The following is a 17,500-nucleotide window of genomic DNA, read 5'->3' on the forward strand; positions in this document are numbered from 1 at the left end:
AGAAAGGGTGGAGGTCCTCGAGTCACAACAATCAGTGCCAGAGCCCGATCACGTGAGATCTGCGGCCTCTTTGGTAAGAAAAGACAGCAAAACTCCTGCTCATGACTTTGTGGAATTGATTAACATAAAAAGGAAGCTTGAGGCCTTGGAGAATGCAATTGAGGGTTTGACAGATATGCTAGACGCTCTGACGTCTGACATGAACGAGTTGAAGGAAATTAGTTTGAAAAGTCAGGATTTGAACGGTGTTGTATCTGAATTGGAAGGATTGAAAAGTTCTGTCAAAGCTTTACAAGACGAAAAGGTATCAGAAAAACTTGCCGATGTCGAAAATGCAATGTCAAGACTGGATGAATTGGGAATAATGATTTCAAACTTGGTAGATGATGTAAACCAAATTAAGAACCAGGAAAGCCCGTCAGTGGTAACCACGATAAATGATAGCCAGGAATGCTTGTTTAAAGGCTATGAAAAACAATTTCAAGATTTGGTGGCTCAGATTCGAAAAGTACAAGAAAAAATCAACGAAACGGATGCAAAGTCTTTCGGGGCTGAGCAAGCTGCAAGTGACGCATTGACGGGTCTTCAGGCCATCAGGGAGGGTTTCAGTGACATTGGAGATAAATTAACTGGCCTGAAGAAACAGATGGAAGATCACAAGTCGATGATTGAAGACAACGAGATGCAGATACATCAGCTGAAAAATACGATTTCACTGTTACAGCGCCAAAGTTTGGATCGAATGAATGTTGAACCAAAAGGTAGAATAAAAAACTATGCTAAGGACGGTGTCCACTAATTCAAAGGTATTTTTGCGCGGTTTACTGAATATATATGCGGGAAAAGCAGATTTTAACAAGTGTTATCGAAATCCGAAAAGAAAATTGTTGGTAACCACGCATTTTTCGAAGATAATTAATCAACAATATTTATAAAAAGCTTTAAAATACAAAGCAATGTATGACGTTCTTTTCCAAATTGAAGCTTAATTATCTCTGAAAAATGCGTGGTTACCCCCAATTTTTTTTTTCGGATACCAAGAGCATATGCTAAGTTCTTCTTTCTCCACATATTTTTGAGCCGCGAAAAAAATATCCCTGTATTAATAAACACCACCTATAGGAAATTCGACTATCTCGAGATGCCCAGAACGTGTGCACAATAACAATAGTAGGCACCGTCCTTAACCTTTGATATAAGAAATAGAATCGTAGGATAAGATCGCAATAGTAACTATATTATTATTAATATTATTTCTATGTCGCGAATTCTATAAAATATTAAATAATATTAAATGCACATTACAAACACTTATCAACTATACCGGGAGAGCTTTTTCGAACATGCGCGCTGTAATCAGTGAGCTCGCATTGCACCGTAAATGGTATTACATGACAAGTTTGTTGGCACAAAAAAAGACTGCGCTCTTGCATTCATTACTCGCTGTAATCTTTTTATTAGACAGTCAGGGGCGCCATGTTAAAGTCCATTTCAATGGTCCAATCTGCGTGTTATAAATTGTTATAACGGGAGAAATGGCCGGACTTATTTCGAATTGTATAAGAAACAAAAGAAAAGAGTAGAGGTTTGCATTTTGATTACACGCGATGTCTTTGAGCCCCGAACGGCAACCGGAAGTTGGGTGTTTTCCTTTTTAATACCACATTTCTGACCTATTTCTCAGTACAATCTGTTGCGAAATATATTTCCTGATATGACGAATGTTATGTAAGTGGGAAAAAGGAAAAGTTGAACTTACCACTCAGTATTATAGAATGGAACTGTTTTCAAGGGAATACCGTAAAACCAATACCACTTCGGCCAATCACAACAAACGCAGGTCAACGGGCTTTAATCATACGGCGGTCATCTTGAGTCCCGATGGATTGAAAACTGTTTTTTTGCCCCACCGAACTCGGAGTACGAAATCTATTGTCAATGGCCAACATAGCCGCTGCGCGAACAAGGCCCATGACGTCGCACAGCAAAGGCATGCAACTGGCTCGTTGCGCGAGAAAACGCCTTTCTAACAGGTAAATCTCTGTTTAAAAATTTTGCCTAATTAACAGAAGGCTATAGTTTTCTAATCAGTCAGCCGAAAATAAAGTGCTGAATATTGAAATTACAAGGCATAATGAGCTATCTCTGAAAAATTGAACCCGCTATACCAGATAATATCTGGGCAATGATGCTTTCAAAATTCGAAATTTTTGCAAAGAATGTATTGGATTATTAGCGCCTTCGACACCTAAGAATTTATCAGTTTTTGAAAGCTGATAACTGGCTTGTTATCAAAGCTAAAAAGTTCAAAATTGGAGATTTAACTAAGTTGAACAAGTTCTTATATCTTTTGAGGTCAATTTTTCTGTGAGCAAACTCCTATGTTAATGAAAAAAAAAAGTTAAGGCCTGGCCAAACGCTTGCAACATTGTTGCGCACAACATGTTGCATACGTTTGGCCACCTTGTTGCGATATGTTGCAACATGTTGGATGATGTTGGATCAAATTTGAAAACGGTCAAAGTTTTCGTGCAACATTTTGGATGTTGTGTGATGTTGTTCTCGTTTGGCTACGTTCACACAACATTGTTGGACTTGAGCATACGCGCTAGATCCACTTGTTGCGTGCCATGGGCCTGGGGCACATAAACACCCACAGGTTGCGTTGAAAATGTTGAAAATGTTGCGTGCGTTTGGCCAGCCCGTAACAATGACATCAGTGAAGATTCCCCTATTAGTTGCAATAGCCCTTTACACGGTTAGTTTTTCTTATTTGCATTACAATGTAATCTAACGTGGATGCGAGGCAATTTCGGGTTAAAATTGCAAAATAGCCCGAAATTGCCTCACATACATGCTAGATTATATTGTAATGCAAAGAGAAAAACTGACCGTAAAAAGGGCTATTGGGTTGGTATTAACTCCGATTGGCTAAGGATCTGGGGGGAAAATTCATTAGCCAATCGAAAAAGTCATTGCAAGACCATGCAATCACGAAATAACTTTGGGATAAAACACTCAGCATACGATTGAGTAGCTTTTTCTCCACTTACAACAGAAGAAGAAAAGGTAATTGAACCAGTCGAGACTCCCAGGCGCCACTCTTACAGCCATGACCGAGAGGAACTGAGCCTGATCAGGACCATGATATTCGACCTACAAGAGGAAAAAGACAAACTGAAGCAGGCAGACATTCGATTGAGTGACGAGCTATTCAGGAAACAGAAACACCTAGATGATATTTATAACTTGATCGACGAACTGAGAGATGTGAAAGCGGACAAAGAGTTGCTCAGCATCGGTTTTGATATGAAGGCAGACAAAAGAGAGATGGATTGCAAAATCGGACGAGATGACTTTGATCATTACATGAGTTTGGTGGACCAATCCTTGAGAGATTTGCTTCAAAGGCTGGAAGGACATGTAGGTTGTTTTAAAGCATCAAGTTTTTTACAAGAGAATTAGATAAGAGTGTTGTTAGAGCAGTTTTCAATTGAGTGTCCCAAGTAATTAGCGAATTACTTTGGTTTTGCATCTACTTCACTCTGTGATTGGTTCAAAGTTCTCGCGCCAGTTTTTCAACCAATCAGAAGTGAAAGCAAAACAAATCGTGGCTCACGCGTGCACGTTTTCCAGCGCTTTGTGTCGGCTACGTGTAATTACTTCGGGTTTTGATTGGTTTACTGGATTGTCTCCTTCCTTTTTGATTGGCCAAAGTAATTACTTTGGTTTTGGTTTTACACTCATTTGAAAACCGCTCTATGGCATGGGTGGGCTCGCCAGCACAGTCACAAATGAGTCTATTCTTAGAATACCCGTTGCCCCGAAAATCAGTTGTCATGTCTCTGAAAAAACATGGCAGAAGCAGTCACGTGTGACATGGCTTCTTCTGATTGGTTAAAATTGGCGGCCCCTTGTTTGTTTCGCGCGCAAAGTGTATCTAAAAATAAATCCATTTGTGACTGTGATGGGGCAAGACCGCAAAGTGATAGATCAACACTCTTATCTAATTCATTATTGGTTTTTTAAAAGCAGTGGTATTTATGATTGAAAATAGTTTATCAGTTTTAGTAAGCCTCTATGTATTTATCATCAACCAGTCAGTCAGTCTAAAATCACTCAGGGTGCATTTTTTTAGGACTGTTCTGTTTAACCCTATTCCGGTTTATGATTAACGGAGTACGGAGGTGACCCGAGAACGAAAACGCGGAATAGTCTGAATTCGACTTTGCAGCTGGTCGACGGGCTGCGTACAATTTTCGCGCCAAAAGAAACATCCTAAAAGAACGCATATTCTGCCACGGTATTTCGAGTAATTATAAAACTGTGTTTTGTTTATTTCGTTCATTCTGCACAGAGAAGCTTGACGCATTAATTAAAGAAACCATTTCCAAGGCCTAATCCCATAAACTAATTTCCTTTTTCAGGAGGACGCACTAAATGCAACCCTGAGTTCGCTAACGTCTGATGTTGGAAAGAAGCTCGATAAAGAAGAAGTCGAGCCACTAAAGCACTACCTCGAATCTCGAATGGATGCCATGAAGCCAAAACCAGTAGAGAAACCTCCACCAGAAGAACTCGCAGCTGGAATTCGTAAACAGTTCCTTGTCAATCATAACTGCATATCATGTGATCGACCTGTTAAGTACGCGAGTGAAGCGATTTTCCCGCCATTACCCACAATGCACTCCATGCCAGGATCAAAGTCCAATCGTCCGTACACCACATTCGAGTTGGAGCAGATTCGTCAACACATGCTACAGGGGGGACTTGCGATCACTAAGGAAAGGTTTGAAATGATGGACAAGCAGAGAAACAAGCTTCAGAAGGAGATCTTACGTCTTAGGTTTGTACCTACTAAAGGCACATCCCGTTAGAAAATTGCGAAAAGTTTTGAGAGTAAGAGACATGACATTTTTCTGTAGTATCCGTTTAGTAGATTCCTCCTACAAGGTAACGCCCTCGCTGATCAAATTGGGCAAATCTGTCATGAGTTTTTTTGTCTATCGCTTTTGTAGCTTCATTATGTGATATGATTTGCAAATTGCAGTCATGCAGCTGGCTCTCTCAGATTTTACGAAGTTTTGTTTCCGAAGAGTAAACACAGCGTCGATGGGGAAATGCCGCCGACGATTCGCACGTGAAGAGACCAACTTCAGCGTATTATAATTTACTTTCCAAAAGAAATCACCTAAAGGAAATATAGTTTTAATCCTCATAACATCGACATTTCTGTCGTTTTCAGAATTGTAAATCTCGAGGACAGTAAATACTGCGACCTATTGATAGAGACTTTTGTTTTTGAATACTATTACCTGAACAACGGCGAGTTTTCCCTTTTAAACGATATTAATCAAAGAATCTAATGCGCGTGCGCGGTGCCTTCAACACGAAAATTCGTACGCATTCTAAACGTTCATTTTTTCATTTCAAGACAGAACTATATGCAAAACGCTCTTTCTCATCTTTTCGCTTTCTTTTTTATTAGTGGAGCACGCAATCTACAGGAGTTGGCTGAAGTAACAGCAAGAGCTTGTGGAGGAATTCATACTCTCACCTACCCTCACAGTCAAGCAATCGTTCGAGGATTACAACTCAACAGGGACGATTTTGATTTCTTAGTACCCCAGAGAGACTTTCAATCCGTCGATATTCGAGGACAGGATGGTCACATCTACAAGGGACTGTTAGACAATCTTCCGCCGACACTGCCAGAGATCCAGCAAAAGAGAAAATTCCCAAAAATGTCAACAGCTCAAAGAAATTTGAGACGAAGTACAACGCCTGCTTCTGCTAATAACCAGAAGATCCTTGACCCAGTCGACAGTTCCTGATTTGAAATTTCTTCTTTTGGCCAATCGCCCCATTTTCTTTGGTTCTTTGTCAAATATTTCGCTACCAACAAATGCTGAGACTTATTGGAGTTGTTCTCAATAGCTCCTAAACGTACTTGCCTTAGAGGACGATTGCTTTTGTGCTTTGTTTTCACTCGGTCCTGAAAAAAGTTACTGAAATACAAAGTCACTTGGTCAATACTGCTCGGAATAAACTGGATTGATGTTTCAGACAAGTGTATTGATAATAGGCCTTTTGCAACAAACGATCACATAGTACAAAATCCGCCATGCTGGAGGGCAAGCTCATTATTATTCCCCTACTGGGACATTAAAACGAAGGCAAGTCAAGCTTGACTGGTTCAGGTCTCTTTGTTTCAATGCCCTCCAGCATGGCGGATTTTGTACCATGTGATCGTTTTTTGCAAAAGGCCTATTCTTTCTACTATTAGCGAGCTGTGGATGTGGAGTTCGAGTTCTCCATTCCCGCGCACGCGCATTTAGATACCTCCATGTGGAAGCTTAAAACTAAAAAAAGTCGGTTTCGTACTTAAATCTAAAAAACGATATTAGTTAACAGCAGCAAGCTTAACTCCGTTGGTTAGTACGTGGCTTTCCAAGCTAGAGACCAGCGACCATATCTTAGGTAACGTTCAGTTTTAACTTCTCTTTCGACTTTCGTTCGATGACCGTAGCAATCTCTAAAGCCTCATAGAACCTCGGCATCCAGTAAGATCGCAGAGCTGACGAAACCAACGATCAGTGATCAGAAGATGGTACGCGCGAGTAGCAGGCGAGCGTGGCAAGCCCTCCGCACCTCGCCACCCCGGAATTGGTTAGTCTGTTCCCTGGCAAAAATTGTCTTTACCTTTGAGCCTCCAAAGGGCGGATCTCGATTTGCCGGTCGTTATATTGTCTTTCACGTTACAGTCAAGCTGTGTAAGGCAAGCAGTAACGTCAATTTAAATTTTAATCGAGAGTTCAATTTGATCTATGCAAATCCATTCATGTGGATATTTGTTTGGTATATTGGCGAAAAAAGCTAGGAAATTTCATTTTACGCAAAAATATACCGCCTTCAGAAAGCATTCGTTTTCCGGTGAAATTTATTAAATTGTCACAGATGGATTGAGTGGGTCATGCCCTTCCTTCAAAACTTTGAGAGAAAAGTTAACAGTCTCGTAGCCTTGTGTGAGTGACCCCATCGAAATTACATCGATGTTAGGGCCAAAATACTGCGTTATATTATCTAGTTTCACTCCGCCACTCCCTTCAATCAATAAATGTGGAAATTCTTGCTTTAGGACTGCAGCAGTTTTGTGAAGTGCATCTGGTTCAAAGTTGTCGAGCATCACTACATCAGCGCCTGCAGTAGCCGCTTCTCTCGCTTCGTCAATACTACGACATTCAACTTCTATCTTAATGGAAAAACCGCCAACTTTTCTCGCATCTCCAACAGCGCGCTTCACGCTTCCCGCGGTCCAAATATGATTATCCTTGAGCATGATCATCGACGATAAATCATATCGGTGCGTCGAGACTCCACCGACGAGGAGCGCATATTTTTCTACCATGCGAAATCCAGGCGTTGTCTTGCGAGTCCCAGCTATTTCTCCGTTCCAGTTTCGCTCCTCTTTGAGTTTCGCCAAATTTCTAGCCTTCGTTGCAACCCCACTTGCTCTTGTAATACAGTTTAAGGCCACTCTTTCTCCAAGCAGGATCTTATTAACTTTACCGATGACCTTTGCCACTGTAGTCGCCGGTTGTATTTGCTCACCTTCAGGAAACAACCACTCTACTTTGCAACCTAACTCTTCGAATATGGCGTCGAAAAAAGGTATCCCTGCTAACACACCTCTGGACTTGCAAAGCAAAATTGCAGTTTCTTCAGTCTCTCCAACAACAAAACCACCATAATCAAAACTTGGTGAGTCCTCAGCTAACCAATGCTGGATATGCTGGCGCAAGGAAACTGGATGCAGCAGTGGGGCAAACGCACTGCATTCGTCCGCCATGTTTGAGCTTGGCTACCTAGTTTTTTTTCCCATGAGCCCAAGGGGGGGAACTAAAACAACAAAATGGTGAACAGAGGAGAAGCGACACACGAGTTATTTATTTTTAGCATTTCTGTTTATGTCTCGCTTGTGCATTCAAATATTAATTTTGGGGAACTATACGATGTGAAGTACGGATTTGAAATTTCGAAAGAGCCTGTTCTTTTAAAAGAGGTAAGTTTTCTAACTTCATTTTTTTCACCAATTGTGTAACGCAACGTCTCCCATTTCCTTGTTCAGCTGTTGCATACAAGAGAGCGGGCACCTGCAGGCAGGCAGGAAGGCAATTTTTTTACTTTTCACATAAGATTAAATATGCGTAGCTAGTGGTAGGAAATACTAATAACGATTTCATTGATAGCGTTTAATAAATGAAACCTTACACAACACACACTGTACGTTGTACAATACGAATTTTGCAAGACAAAAAGGATTTAACTACATGTAAAATTGAAGGTCTTTCTTTGTTTGCAGCTCACACTTGGCCACAATGATTGGTTTGAGAATTGCAATCCCCCAGCAAGCCTATTTCAAGAAATGTGATAGGAAATGATAATTTCCGAGTTTTCGAGATTTAGGACTTTGTTTTGCGTTTAGTTAAGCCTGGTTTACACTGTATTAAATAATAATGATATATTTAACAATTATTCGCCGAAGGCGAAGTGATTATCGGTGAATATTCACCGATAATCACTGAGCCTGAGGCGAATAATTATCTTAGTATAAATACACAGGTGATTATTTCAAAAAAGAGAAAAAAAAACATTTCAACGCGAAATCATCTTCGCTTACAGTGGCAAAACGACTACTGGCAGCCATTTTGTCCGTCGGAGTGATTATCGGCTGATAATCCGAGATAGCGAGCCAATGAGAGCGCGCGATTTTGTATAATCACCTGTGTATTTATGCTAAAATAATTTAAAACTTATATAGCGCATTTTCCATGTAAACATGATCAAATGCGCTTTACATACGAGAAAATTTAAAAAGATATATAATATGCAATATAAAATAAAATGTATATGTGATTAAGAAGGAAAGTAAATAAACTTTAAGAAAAAGAAAAAAGAATAAAGTTTGGCAACTTAATATATACCGTACGAGGTGATAAAACGTAAAATATGCATGTAGAAAGTGACAAACCATTTCTTTAATTTGTCACTTTCTGCATGCACATTTTACGTTTTATCGCCTCGTACAGTATATATTAAGTTGCCAAACTTTATTCTTTTTCACTTGAAAATGATGACATGGAGTCATCGAAACGTTGTGTCAAACTCTTTTTGCTTGTTTTTATCGTTAGATGTTTAACTAAATCTAATTTCATTCAAAAAAGAAAAAGCGTTGCTAAACAGGTGTGTCTGAAGATGGTGCTTGAAAGTATTGATGCTAGAAATAGAGCGGATTTCATGCGGCAGAGCATTCCACAATTTTGGTGCGGTTACTTGAAATGACCTATCGCCTAAGGTGGCTCTAGTTAGAAAAGATGGCGGTTCAAGTATTAGACCATTAGAAGATGATGAACAATCTATACACGCCTGGCATCTCATCTCAACTGAAATAAGCTCTTGCAAATAAACTGGCGACTTCCCGTGGATGGTCTTGAACGTCAAGAGCAGAATCTTTTAATTAATCGGCTGTCTGACCAGTAACCAGTGCAGCTTGCGCAAAAAGGGTGTAACATGACAAGCGGCTTACTAGCCTCGCAGCAGCATTTGAAACACATTGTACTTTGTTGATTTGTATGGCAGGCAGACCATATAAAAGACTGTTGCAATAGTCTACGCGTGATGTGACAAACGCATACACGAGAGCTTTGGTAGCATCTCAACTTAAAATCTTACGAATACGACCTATATTATATTAGATGGTAGAAGGCCGATGCACAAAGCTTACTAATATGGATAGACTTGTTAAGATGAGAGTCAAACCATGACTCAAGATTCCTAACTTCAAATTTAGCTTCTATGAGTGCATTACCAACAGTGATACTACTAAAATTAACATTCTCAAGCTGCTGTTTGGTGCCTATAAGTAAAAATTCAGTGTTGTAGGATAGGGCCAAGACAGCTCCCTTGTGGAACCCCTTGCTTCAGGGGAAAGGTAGATGAAACACCTCCATTCACGGCAACGCATTGTGCCTAATCTGCCAAATATGACACAAACCAGTCAAGTGCTTTTCCATCCACTCCAAACCTCAACGATTCAGATGACTCAGCAGGGTCTCTTGCCAAACTGTGTTGAATGCAGCGCTAAGATCAAGGAGCACTGAAAGAATTACTTTTTGTGCCTGCATATTAAGGAGAATCTCATTTTTCACCTTTAGCAACCTTTAGATAGCTGCCGCCTTTTCTGATAATTTAGAGACGACTGCTAACTGGGCAAAAGTTCCTAAACGTAATCTCGAGACAACTGTTTTTCACCAATGGTCATACTAATGGCTCCTTTCAGGCGAGTGCAAATTTGCTTGATTCAAATGACAAGTTAATCATGTCAGTAATAACTGGCAGCAATACATCAATGAACCAGAGAACCACCGAGGTGGGCATTGGATCCAGGGGGCACGATTTTTTAGTAGCACTCCTTATGAGGTCAGCAACCTGTTCTTTTTTTACCGCTTAAAAGTCTGCAAAGGTAGCACCCATGAAGCCATCCAAAGCAGTTCAATCCCTTTCTCCAGCCTCTGACACCAATGAAGGGCTCGGATCGTCTAAAGACTTAGTGATGTTATCAATTTTTTTGCATGAGGTAATGATCAAAGCTATTCTCAAGATCAGCTGGGTATATATGCTTTGGAAATAATACTTCAGACGGCTCACGCAGTAGCGACTTAGTAATGTGGAACAATTTCCATTGGTCTGTGCTTTTCTTGGCTATGAGATCAGTGTAAAACTTACAGCATGTTTTATTCATAACACGAGTTGCTTTATTTTGCGCGACTTTGAAGGAACTCAAATTGTGCTGGGATTTTGTCCTGCGCCACTTCCTCTCGGCCACCCATCTAGCCCAAACCTGGGCACTCGCTGTCTACAAACTTTAACCTTCTTCAATGGCGCATGCTTTTCCAGAAGAATTTAGAGTGTTGATTGATAAATAGATGTCAGTTCATTTAGATCCCTGTAATCACTTGAACAGAGATCCGATTCCTCCAGATCCAGGCACAATGCCAACCTCGTTCCCAGGGTCTCTCTTCTCTGCCTCCATTGTCGTTGAGAGAAGACCCTGGTTCACGCTGGTCACGTGGCACTTGTCGACAAACATTTTTCCACTAGGGTAGTGTTTTCGTTATATTTTGATCCCGCAACCGCACCTGGGTGAAAAAATATTCGTTTAACAAGGCATTTCTAAAATAAAAAGGTCAAAAGAGCTGATGTTATATTCCCACAGGAGATGAATTCCCACAAAAGCGGTCAAACTAAAAGCAAGAGCTTTTGTGATCGACAAGACGACTTCAATGTCGAGCGGCGATTGACGTTCGCTTTAAAAAAAATTAATTTCGTTAGTAGCCAAAGTTGCTTCTTCAGAACAAACACTAACATAAAAGAATACACCAAACACTACCTTTGCTTGATAAAAATGTCTCTTTTATTTTACTGCGACTAAAAATATACACGCTATTAAAGCGCGGTGCAGTGCACGTGGTAAAAAAAATCTTAACGACATCGACAATTTACACGAAGTTGTTGAAATATAAATATCATAAGTCAATCTGTCAACTCGCTGTACAAGATTGCGACCTTAGCAATCACGTTGTTTAACTTTCGAAAGAAAAACGAAAATCAAAGAACAAAATCAAATACCTGCACATGCTAATACAGTTTGATTTGATGGATTTGAGGTCGATATGTGACTCGAGAACTTAAATAACAACACACCGGCTGATCGCTGAACATGTTTGTTTTCCATGGATAACCGTTTCGCTTGTTTTCTTGCACGAGAAAATCTTCTTTCCTTTAAAATTGTCGCAAACTATTAGCATTCTTCGTTGATCCGGACCTTCACACGGATGAAAACTTGAATAACGTGAGGATATTTTCTGTGGCGTCTGATCGATTTGACCACAACTTTTTTTCTTTCACATCGGGTTCCATAAGTGTAGTACATAAAATACTGCTGTCAAACGTTTTGTCAATGGTTATCTGGCCACAAAATCAATTGCGTGCTGATTCCCTTCTTTGCAATGTCAACAAAGCCTACATTGCCACCCATCCCCTAACACACATTTCGCCAACCTCCCAGATTCTGGGAGACACGTGACCAGCGTGAACCAGGGTCTTCTCTCAACGACAATGGAGGCAGAGAAGAGAGACCCTGGGAACGAGGTTGGCACAATGCATCAAAATCTATGGCCCTCAATTGCTGATATACAGATCTCCTTCGTCTCGTGTCTAAGCCTCGTTGTATTAAAGTGCCCATCACCTCAACACACTTTTCCAATATATTTATTCTCCGAAATCATCCCAAATACATGTTGTTTTTAGAACATTTAGATTGAAATTTCACTCTTTCATTGGCTTTGAAAAACGAGAAAAGTGGTCATACCGTTATTAATAACCGAGCAATGAAAGGGAATGGGTTCGATACCGGGTTGACGTCACAAATTAATTTGCATCGCTGTTTTCAAAGAACTACCTCAATGCAAATTAATTTGTGACGTCAACCCGGTATCGAACCCATTCTCCTTCATTGCTCGGTTATGGATCAAAGTATGATCACTTTTCCCGTTTTTGAAAGCCAATAAAAAAGTGAAATTTCAATCAAAAGGTTCTATAAACAACACCATGTATTTGGGACGATTTTGGAGAATAAAAAAAGTGGAAAAGTGTGTTGAGGTGATAGGCACTTTAAGAAAGCACAGTACTGAAGAGTGATCATAAAGATATCGGTCAGCCACTGGAGCACTCCCGATGATGGGGTCGTACTCTCGCGTGATCACTAGATCGAGAGTATGGCCACTGATGTGGGTTGATACAGTCACATGTTGTTTAAGTCCCATTGACGTGCGTAGATCCAGGAAAACTCTTGCCTCAGGTTCATCAGCTACATCCACATGAAAATCGAAGTCACCAGTTAGTGTAAGTGACTTGGCAGATAGAATAATTGTCTCTAGATAAGAGGAACATTCTTGAATATTGAGGGTTTTGTAGTTATCAGACCAGTGAAATAATTGAAAGTATGACTATTTGTCTTTCCCTTAGAAAAGAAAATCAATGATACCCACCTTGCAAACCATGGGTCTCTTTTTTCCATTTCCACCAGACCAGTCGATTTTCATGTTCTCCAGCTAGTCTCTTACCACCTGCTTTTGGTTTTATCTATGTATGTCTTGTGTGTCTTTATTACAGAGCTCAGATGTTGATAACACAGTCTTGTTATCTTCAAAGCATGGCCAGCAATATCAGTGCATTTTACCAGACTTAAGTAATTTAGAGAAAGAGAAGGAAGAAAGTAATATCTCATCTCAAGAGGAAATTCCACTGCTTCTAGAACCATTGAAGAAAAAATGTTTGTACAATGTAAGTTTGCTTTAATTAATATTGTATTAATAATTGGCTGGAGTTGCTATGTTTTGTTATCCTAGCGGCTTAATAATAATAATAATAATAATAATAATAATGATAATAATAATATCTTTTATCTATAGGTTATCACATGATTTCAAGTGCAATTTGGAATAAATAAGCATTAATTTTGTAAGTAATTTTTTCAAAGACAACCAAAATTTCAATTTGTAGTATTTGAAAAAATTTACTAGTGCTTATTTATTCCAAATTGCATGAGAAAAATCATAGGATTACTTTTGATAATATACATGAAAAAAATTGAGATGCATGGTTAAGCAGAAGAAACGCATGTGTATCATGCAATCAGAGAAAGATTGCATCATCCTGGATGCGTGCTTGATTTGAAAACTAAATATTTGATTGGTTCTGACCAAACCCTATTGTTTATTAGCCAATCATAATCCAGAATCTCACTGTGTAATTTGCACTGGTATTACATTTTTTAGCACTTGTTACACTTGAACTGCAATGCTCTCAGCCACTCAGAATCAAGTAATTTTTTCATGTATATTATTAGGTAGGAAATTCAACTCATCAGTCTAGTTAAGGTGGCCATATGTGTTGACAGCCAATGAAAGCGTTGGCTTAACTTCACTCCGAGAAGTCGGTCGCTTTATCGACAGATTCTTTCAAACCTAAGATTAAGGGTGCATTCGATTGACCCTATTCTGGAATAAGAATACGTGAAGTGATGATTTAAAACGGTATGTTTCACATTTTGATGCAACATGGATAATAAAGACATGTTTAAAATTTAAGAAATAGAAAACATGTACCGTGTTTCTATCGTGAAAGTTTGGGAGAACTCGAAAAAGCTGTGGAAACACTTGCCTGTGGCTTGTGTTCTCACAGCATTTCGCGTTCTCCCAAACTTTCACTCGTGTTTCTATAACTCGATAGAAACACGGAACGGAGTACATGTTATCTATTTCTTTTAGAAAACAACGCGACGAGAAAAAGGAAAACAACTTGTTAACTTTAATTATCAAAATGTAAATTCTCTTTGCTCACGCCATCACTACGTCAACAGCTCGTGCTAGTTCTGTGTCTCCATCGAGATATAGAAACACGATTTTTTACCAATCAGTACCAATTAGGACTGTTTTCTAAAGCATTTTAGTAGGTGCTTGACAAATTTAATTTGAATCTCCGTGAAAGTGAAGGATTTATAACTTCTATTCCGGAATATGGTCAATCGAATGCACCATAAAATTCTTCTTGACAATGACAACAGTGGGTTATTTTACTCAAATCAACTGCCAACTTCAAGTTTTATCAATTTGAAACCCCTGGATGGGGATGGTGGTGGGGGACAAAATCAAAGAATGTTAGTTTAAAGGAACATTTTTCTCCAGGTATCTAAATGTGATTTTTATTTTTATTTCAGAATAAAGGTTGGTGGACCTATGAAGTGTGTTTTGGAAAAGGAATTTATCAGTATCATGAAGATGGTATGTGTTGCAGTTAAAATTATTCAAACTAGTTTTTTTTTTTTTACTTTCCTGTGTTGCATAGACATTATCATAATCTGAAACAAAGGAAAGTAAAAAACAAACTAGTTTCAAAAAACTTTTAACCAAGGAAAAATGTAACTACAACGTATGTATTGAGTACTTTCTGAATGTAAATCAAATGAAACCAAATGAAAGTTTTGTGGGATTTAATTAGCTGATAATCTGTTTTTTTATTTCTTGTTTTCAGCAAACAAAATTGTTGGAGATAAAATCTCCCTTGGTTACTTTCACAATGAAACAGACTGGAGTCAGGAAAGGATAGAAAAGGTATATATGGAAAGAAGTTGAGATAAAAATAGAAGATCCAGAGGGAGCTTACACAAGGATGACGATGATGGCTACGAGAAAGCCATAAAACAATGGGTTTAATGAGGGCTCAAAGTTTGTTTTGGCTTTGGGAGTACTTGTGCCACCAAGTGTATATTTCTAGGCACACTGCCAAAATTTTAGGCACACAGCAGAAAATGTTAGGAGCACAGCTTAAAATACTGGGAGCACCAGTATGTTCCAACAGAAAAGCAGAACTTAAGACATTGTTACGTCTTTTTCAGTTTTTTGTATGTTATTTTGATCCTGTGTTTGTTGTTTTAACTAAGGCTGACTTACTTTTCGTTTGAGACAGCGATAAATTGTTGTGGTTTTTAAACCAACTTGACTTCTCAATTTCAACAACAAATTATTATCACATGTTATCATCATGTTAAAAGTACATTCCAGATAACAGGAAAGTTTTCATCATGTATTTCCTTTTCAGAGTACACTTGTAACGAAAGAAAATATACTCGAAAACCAGAATAGATACACAACTTCATAATTGACAATAGACGCATACTTCGATGATTTTATCATGTCACCAAGATCACACTTTATGCTCTTGTCTCACGTTTAAAGTTCTTGCACCCATTGACTTTCCCTGATAGGAGAGGTTTCTTTTCGTTTTTCATTGTACAGGAAAAGAGACATCTGCCATGGCTCGAAACTTGCTTTTGTCCAACTGTTGTGGACAGGACTCTTCAACCTGCATGCCGCGTGATATGTCTGCTCACTGTGACTTGAACCTGCTGTGTCTCGCACAATCCTTTACAGTAATTCTGCTGTTGTTAAGTGAGCCTACACAACATGAAGCATCATGTGAGAGTTCGGTCGCTAAGTAACCGCCGCACATGCTCAACGCAATGAGTTCGGACGCATGGTTGAGGCCTCTTTTCTTGCACTCGTCAGCCCAGTGAACGCAAATGAAAAGAGGCCTCTACTAAACAGGGAACCATTGACTAAGGATGAAGATGAATGCACGGGGAAAGCTTTACAGTATCTGCTGCGTATCAATTCTTTCTCTGAATCCCACTCTAACTACTCGAATTCATTTAACTCCGCTCTTTGAAATTTGCATATCTATTTTTTCTTGCTCGTTGGCTCATCCTCTTTATCTTTATCGTGGACTGATTTAGTGACGTAGTATCATTCGAGGCAGATTTACTCACTTTTGTAGAATGTGAAGGCTCGCTCTTTTACAGAAAATTATTGAATACAAGACAATACAAGCGCGATGACTTAACTGGGATATAATTCACCTTTTTAACAATTTTCTTACCTTGAAGCAAAAGGCTCATATTGTTGACCCTCTCTTGACCTTCCACAGTCTCGACCCTAGAGCTCTTCTCTTGACTGAGGGAGAGAAGAGCTCTGGGGAACTCTAAAACAAAGTGTCTTCTCATTGGTTTTCGTGGAGAACAATCAAGAGCATCTCTAATTGGTGCATTCATGTTAGCACAAGAAGTGAGCATGCGCCGTAAGGTTCAAATAGCCAAATTTTGGCTATAAGAACTCTATGGCGCATGATCTCCTACATAGAGTTTCCCAGAGCCTTGGGACGATCCGAGGCTCAGGTGACGAGAATGGACCTTCCACTATCACAAACCTTTGACATGCGCAATAAGAATGTGCTTTATTCATTTATTTGCATGTGTCAGCGCAGTTTTAACGAAACAGAAGAGTATGGGATGGAATGAAACATCAACAGGAAAAATGGACCTCACTGGTGTTGGGGGAATTCGTTGAGAAAACTTATGGCAAATAAACACACACCGATAAAAGAAAATAATGTAACTTAATTATTTAGGGTCAGATTTTGTTGTATATATCTTTATATCTGTTGATTGAAGATTCTGTATCATGACTTAACCACTCGGAGTATACAAGTATAGTCAGGTGAGAAAGCAGAGAGGCAATTCAGTCACTCTGTATTTGAGCTTTTAAGGTGCACAAGTGCAATCAGTGATTTTTTAGGCACGCAACCAAAAATTTCGTTGCATGTGCAACCATTTGGTCATTAACTTTGAGCCCTGTTAATGAGCAAAAACAATTGCCCTGCATGCCCTGCATACCCTGCAGGCGTGTTTTGCATTTTGGTACATTTCTTTGCTGTCCTCGTCCTGACAATGGCGTGAATTGACCAAATTTGATGCTGTGTAGAGGACGTGAGAACCTGACGAAACATTTTAATATTTTTTTTTCCCAAGCAACCACTGTGACAC

At 39.3% G+C, this 17,500-nt stretch overlaps 3 protein-coding genes across 3 annotated transcripts in view; 2 read left to right on the forward strand and 1 right to left on the reverse strand.

Annotated features, from left to right (window-relative positions):
- The window catches only part of LOC137967677 (glutamine-rich protein 2-like), a 7,505-nt gene extending 859 nt beyond the window's left edge, over positions 1 to 6,646 (forward strand). Inside the window, exons 1-4 of the mRNA XM_068814204.1 lie at positions 1 to 761; positions 3,059 to 3,423; positions 4,428 to 4,846; positions 5,489 to 6,646. The exon at positions 1 to 761 is cut by the window's left edge and continues 859 nt beyond it. Coding sequence (XP_068670305.1) covers positions 1 to 761; positions 3,059 to 3,423; positions 4,428 to 4,846; positions 5,489 to 5,834 — 1,891 coding nt within the window. The 3' untranslated portion in view covers positions 5,835 to 6,646. The remainder of the gene's footprint in view (positions 762 to 3,058; positions 3,424 to 4,427; positions 4,847 to 5,488) is intronic.
- A 140-nt stretch (positions 6,647 to 6,786) lies between these two features.
- Positions 6,787 to 7,853, reverse strand: LOC137967678 (nicotinate-nucleotide pyrophosphorylase [carboxylating]-like). Its single transcript, XM_068814205.1, has one exon. The coding sequence runs from the start codon at positions 7,847 to 7,849 to the stop codon at positions 6,944 to 6,946; it is 906 nt and encodes a 301-aa protein (XP_068670306.1). The 5' UTR covers positions 7,850 to 7,853; the 3' UTR covers positions 6,787 to 6,943.
- Positions 7,854 to 7,907: 54 nt separating this feature from the next.
- The window catches only part of LOC137968108 (uncharacterized), a 28,719-nt gene continuing 19,126 nt past the window's right edge, over positions 7,908 to 17,500 (forward strand). Inside the window, exons 1-4 of the mRNA XM_068814732.1 lie at positions 7,908 to 8,062; positions 13,234 to 13,404; positions 14,840 to 14,903; positions 15,154 to 15,233. Coding sequence (XP_068670833.1) covers positions 7,913 to 8,062; positions 13,234 to 13,404; positions 14,840 to 14,903; positions 15,154 to 15,233 — 465 coding nt within the window. The 5' untranslated portion in view covers positions 7,908 to 7,912. The remainder of the gene's footprint in view (positions 8,063 to 13,233; positions 13,405 to 14,839; positions 14,904 to 15,153; positions 15,234 to 17,500) is intronic.

The sequence above is a fragment of the Montipora foliosa genome, chromosome 8, assembly GCF_036669935.1.
Source record: "Montipora foliosa isolate CH-2021 chromosome 8, ASM3666993v2, whole genome shotgun sequence".
Taxonomy (NCBI): domain Eukaryota; kingdom Metazoa; phylum Cnidaria; class Anthozoa; order Scleractinia; family Acroporidae; genus Montipora; species Montipora foliosa.